General features: G+C 42.8%; 1 protein-coding gene across 2 annotated transcripts in view; it reads left to right on the top strand.

Annotated features, from left to right (window-relative positions):
* Window positions 1-2,074: 2,074 nt before the first annotated feature.
* Window positions 2,075-6,000, top strand: part of GDPD1 (glycerophosphodiester phosphodiesterase domain containing 1) — a 50,668-nt gene continuing 46,742 nt past the window's right edge. For both annotated transcript variants that reach the window (XM_010861618.1, XM_010861619.1), the window contains exon 1: window positions 2,075-2,348. In XM_010861618.1, the coding sequence (XP_010859920.1) occupies window positions 2,207-2,348 (142 nt within the window). In that variant the 5' untranslated portion in view covers window positions 2,075-2,206. The remainder of the gene's footprint in view (window positions 2,349-6,000) is intronic.

The raw sequence follows: 6,000 nt of genomic DNA, 5'->3' as shown, positions 1-6,000 counted from the left end.
CACAACTTTCATCAAAGTCAATTTCAGATGTATCAAGGGCTTAAATGTGAAATGTGATATTTCAAAACATTTCCTTAAAAAGTTTTTAAGTTTGCTTGTATTTGGAATTTTTTATACTTAGTTCTCTTTCTTCTATAAAGGCTTTATCATTTCTTTGGGTATACTGGTGTTAAACCAAAAAATAAGACTACTATTAATCTCGGAGAAGCAGTAGTGAGCAGTGGCATGAAGTGAGAGCTTAATTCCCTGCCCAGGAATTGAAACTGGGTAGCCTGGATGAAAACCAGAAATCCTAGCCACCAAACCAGCAAGGGCTAGAGGCCGGAAGCTATATATTTCACTGGCTCTAGTACCCAGTGAAAAATGCATTTCTCACGGAGGCAAAAACTGTAAATGCAAGTACAAAGTATATTATCAGAGACAGCACAACAACAAATGGGAGAGCACACAGGAACAGCTAAGATAGAAGCAAGGCAGAGATGCACACCTGGAGAGAAAAGGTGTGGGTGTCCTCCCCAGGGAGGAGTGGCAGTACAGGGGTGGCTAAGTCATTTTTATAGGACAGTTCTGGTTTTTTGTTTACCTTTGGCCAATTATCTGGTTTCTCTTTTCCACACCTGACCTACCCTAGCACCCTCTCCAACATGTGTATGCAACTTTTTTCCAAGTTGGATTCCAGCCCAGAGTCCTATGTGGGAGCCTTAGCGTCACATATTATGGGGTGGTGCCCTCTTCTTTTTGACCCCCAAGGAGCCTTTCTCCACCTGTGAAATGTCTCCCTTGCCCCAAGGATGGGAAATATATGACGTCCTGACCCTTTACTCAAACAAGGTTTAGCCCCTCTCTGTTGCTGTCATGACTATATTAAGGTGACACAGGAGACAAAGCCTGGCTATTTACTCTATTTGTGATGTTACTTCCATTTCAGAGGGCAAATGGGAGCCCATCTATCTCCTGTCTCAGGGAATGCAAACTGGAGGCTAATTTTAAATGTCCAGCCTGAAGCCCATCTTTTTTTCATCCCAAGAAACAGGAGACCAGTTGTAAATACCTAGCCTGGGGCCCATCTACCTCCTGCCTCACTATGATGGTGAACTGATGTAAAAGTCTTTTTCTGCTACTTTTTAAAATCTACTGAAGGCCTTTGTTTTCAAGAATCCTCTAAATTTTATTAAATTTATAAAATAAAATTAAATTTTGTTTAAATTCCTCTTAAAGGACACAAGAATCTTTGGAAGTCATTATTAACAAAGAGTTGTAAGTTAACATTTAGTAAAAATGTTCCTCATTTTTCAGATAAGAAAACAGAAGTTTGCTTCAGGTCAGAGTCACATGATTTTAAATAATCACTCTGCCTTCTACTTCTGTGGGAGATCTGTTCTTATGACCAGATTTTCTCCCTCAGCCCTGGGTTAATTCTTTTGCACTTAAATGTGACTCTTAGAACTATAGTTTGGAATGTGTAGAATGAAAGGGAATTTAGTTTCCAGTCTTCCCAAGACTGAAGTGATAACCTGTAACACTGTCAACGTTTCCTTATTTTTGAACAAGTCCACAAATATTCGTCGACCATGTCCGAGGAACGAAGTTTGCAATTTCAGTGAAATGTGCGAAGAGCCATCTCTCAAATATTTGACTGATAAACTGGCACCTCGCATATGTGCGACAACGGAGAAAGTTCTCGCTTGGCTAGACAAATGGGTGTGTTTATTATTCGCTTTAATAAGCCTTAACTCCTCCTGCGGTAAGAGTTCTTTGCATTTCCTCGAGCAGAGGCTAACGACGCGACCCGGAGTGATTCTTTTCTGACGTGGACTTTCTAATTACGTCAGGCCTTCCTGAAGGCTCTCCTTGAACAGCCTTTTGTGTGGGAACGACGGCAGAGGCACTGGCGGGTTTCCAAGCTTTCTCCTTTATAGGGCCGCGAGCCGGACCACAAAGCTAGGTGACAGACGCCCGCGCTGGGACCTCCGCAGGCTCCTACCGGAGCGCGCCTGCGTGCCGAGGCTCCTTTGTTGCTCGGCTGCCCGAGTCCGGCTGCGCGTGCGCGGTGGGCAGGCGCCGACAAGTGCGCTGCACCGCGGGCGCCGGCGTGGGGGCGAGCAGATCTCGAGCAGCAGCCGCCGCCGCCGGCGCAGCCGTTGCGACCGTATCAGCGGAGTTCAGAGGGCCAGGCGGCGGGAGGCTTCCTCACACGGGGGCTGAGATGTCGTCCACCGCGGCTTTTTACCTCCTCTCCACCCTGGGAGGGTACTTGGTGACTTCATTCTTGTTGCTCAAATACCCGACCTTGCTGCACCAGCGAAAGAAGCAACGATTCCTCAGTAAACACATCTCTCACCGCGGAGGTGAGAGGGGTCCCCAAAACCAGATGGCGGAAGTGGGGGAGGCTCCCCCCACCCTACCCCCCGGCCCCGCGACTGGAGCTGAGGCTCCTCGGCAAAAGGCAGGCGGGTGGAAATACGTGTGAATCTGAGGAAGGATGGGCGTGTGTGAACTGAGGGTCCCCTGGAGGTAAAGACAATGTGAAGGGGAGGTCTTCTGAAGGAAAGAGAGGGTCTTGAAACTGAGCCAAGGTGGGAATCTCTTGGGGGCAGGGAAGTCAGGGGTTCTCCGAAGGAGGAAGGACCGGGGTGAGAATGAACGGTAGATGGGAGACTTCTCGGCGAAGGGAAGGATAATCTCAGGGTCGCTTCCCTGCAGCGGAGGCACCAGTGGGGATCCTCGGGCCGATCCGCGGGCATCCTGCCGGGGGAACCCGGGAACAGACTTGTTCCGAGACAAGCCAGTGGCGGAGCTTGTGGGAAGATGGGGCGAACTGCTTTCCAGGGCCGAGGAGCTGCGTGAACGTGGAGCGTGGTGCAGCCCGGGCATCCGCAGTCCCTGGGGGCTGGTCCCAGTTCTCCACCCCTCCATCCCTCCTCCTGAGCAGGGTAACTGAGAAGAGGGGGAATCCAAGTTCCCGAGCCGGGGACACTTCCCAAGGTCACAGTTAGAGCTTGAGCTGGACTGGGACAAGAAACGGGGGTGTCCTGATTCCCAAGGCTTCAAACCTCGCACCTATTTTTTTTTTTCCCCCAACCCCACCTTGCACCCCAGGAGTGACGTGTGGATTTCCAAAAAAACAAAAAGATTGGGTTTTGTGACAGGACCTTATTGTTTGAAGACAACAAAGAAGTTTCTTTTGAAACAGTGCCTTGCCAGAAGGAACCTAGATAGTTCCCCCTCTCATTTCTCAGACAGCAGGCCACATCTTTGCCTCTTCATTATTGTGTAATAATATGCTTTTATTTTCATTTCAAGTATGATGTATAAGATGTTGTAAGTTTGGATTATTTCATTCAGTTTTAGCTGTTCTTTAGAGCTGAATGTTAAACTAGGTTAAAATTGCTTGGAATTTACTTGAAATGGTAAATTCTAGGAGTTTACAGTCAAAAATTTAATTTAGTACCATTACTCCTTTTGTTAATAAAAATGGGCCAGGAATAGTCAGTCAGTCAGTTCAGTCACTCAGTCGTGTCCAACTCTTTGCAACCCCATGAACTGCAGCACACCAGGCCTCCCTGTCCATCACCAACTCCCGGAGTTTACCCAAACTCTTGTCGATTGAGTCGGTGATGCCATCCAAACATCTCATCCTCTGTGGTCCCATTCTCCTCCCGCCCTCAATCTTTCCCAGCATCAGGGTCTTTTCAAATGAGTCAGCTCTTCGCATCAGGTGGCCAAAATATTGGAGCTTCAGCTTCAACATCAGTCCCTCCAATGAACACCCAGGACTGATCTCCTTTAGGATGGACTGATTGGATCTCCTTGCAGGCCAGGAATAAGGTTTTAAATATCACAGAAGTACATTTGCACGCTGCTGTAAAATCTGTATAATTTTATCAGTTAAACAAACGTAGGACTTCCCAGGTGGTCCAGTGGTTAGGACTTGCACTTCCAATGCAATGAGCGTGGACTGAAGCGACTTAGCAGCAGCAGCAGCAGCAGCATGCCCTGTGGTGTGCCAAAAAAGAAAAAAAGAAGATAAAGTACTAAATAGTGACTTCAATGGTTATGCTAGTCTCCCACTCATGAAAACTATCAAAGATTTTAAGGGATCTATCACCAGCTAAATGACATGTTAGTTCTCATTTGGTTTACCTATATTTTAATAGATACAGAAGTAAACTGTAGGTAAAGCCAAAATACAACTTTTGTGTTTGAGTTGTCCCTGTAGAAGTATTTTCAATGGTAGTAGTCCTACTCTGGAGATGAGCATTACCTGCTGACTTTTAAATCAGTAAATCAGTGTTTACTGATTTAAAAAAAAAAAAAGTATGCTTACTAAAAACCCAAATCAAAACAAAATAAAACTAGATCTTCTTAAAAAGCTTTCTAAACTGTCATTGTGGGTGATCTAGATTTTATTTCAGAAGAAATAATATTGTTAACTCTGTAGGATATGAAATCTATGTACAGTCCTGAAGCACTTAGTAAGTTCCTGTGTGATAGTGCTTAATATATTTTTTGTTGAGTATGTATATCAAAGAATACAGTTGAACCAGAGTGATAGAGAATATATTTACTAAAAACCACTTTGGAACTCAAGATAGTAAGTTTCTGGAAAATAATAGACTAGGAAGCAGTCAGCTTCTACTTGCTTTTTATTTTTCTCTTGGACACTGATAATAGCAAGTGGTGCTATCTGTGCATATTTCTCCATGCATATCATCAACATTGCAGATAACGTATTTCATGTAACCCAGGTGTATAACCACTCCAAGATTGAAACATTGATCACGATAGGTGTATAAAGTATATACACCTGAATTGCTTTAACTTAAAAAAACTGTTACTGTATACTGTTATGTCTCTATAAAAGCATTATCACCTGAGTCAGATTCTGAATCTATAACTAGTTAACCTTGGGAATAAGCTTCAGTTTTAGTTTCCTTATCTATAAATGTAAACCATTTACCTTGCTTCCCTTTGGGTTGTTATGAGGATTAGGTGTACAGAAAGCACTTTGAATGCCATAGAATTGTTTAGAAATGTAAGCATGGGTACATGGGGTCACATTCATATTTTGCAATAGAACTTTGAGTTGAATGAGGAAAAAATGAGATCACCAGTGTACTTAATGTTTTCAAAGTTTTAATGAACACTTTGGCTTTTTGCTGATTGATTGTCCTTGAAAGTCGAAAATGCTTTGTTTTAAAAATTAAATGGTATAGGCCTGCTTTGTTCTTACCTAGGTAACACGTAGGTTGTATTGCATTATATTGTGGTAGGATATCTGCTTCCCTTATTAGACTGTGAGTTCCTCAAGAGCAGATTTTAGATTTTATTAATGCTTGAGTCTCTAGCCTCTAGTACAAATTGTAACCTACACTTAAAATAATAGCTTATTGTCTGCTAATTATCTACTTTGTGCTGGGTACTTTCCGTGTGTTTCCTAATCTATTTGTCCAAAGAACACTTTTTGTAACTACAGTGTATTGATGAACCCACTTCAGTGTTTTTGCCTGGAGAATCCCAGGGATGGAGGAGCCTGGTGGGCTGCTGTCTATGGGGTCGCACAGAGTCAGACACAACTGAAGCAACTTAGCAGCCCAGTGTATTAATGAAATACCAATAAGATCAAAGATGTACCCCTTGGATTAAATCAAGAGCAAGCCATACTCTCAAAGGCTATTTTTATTGTTTCTCAATGACATTGTGAATTTTAATAATATTTTTGACAGTTGCGTAAGTAATTCATGTTCATTGTATTAATGGAAAATTTGGAAAATAATCGAAATGAAAAAAGAAAAAGTAGTTCCTAAAACTCACTATCAGTAGACATAATCTTTGTTAACATTTTGAAGTACATATTTTAAGTATGTATTTTGAAGTATGCCCTTTTAAAATATATTTTTAAATATATCCTTTAAGTACATATTTTACTACCCTTGGAATCATACTATGTATATACTTATTTCAGATGCCCACTAAGTTAACTAGAGTTAGGATAGCAGG

This window comes from Bison bison, unplaced genomic scaffold, assembly GCF_000754665.1.
Source record: "Bison bison bison isolate TAMUID 2011002044 unplaced genomic scaffold, Bison_UMD1.0 scf7180017864472, whole genome shotgun sequence".
Taxonomy (NCBI): domain Eukaryota; kingdom Metazoa; phylum Chordata; class Mammalia; order Artiodactyla; family Bovidae; genus Bison; species Bison bison.
This window is presented reverse-complemented; position numbering and strand designations above follow the sequence as displayed.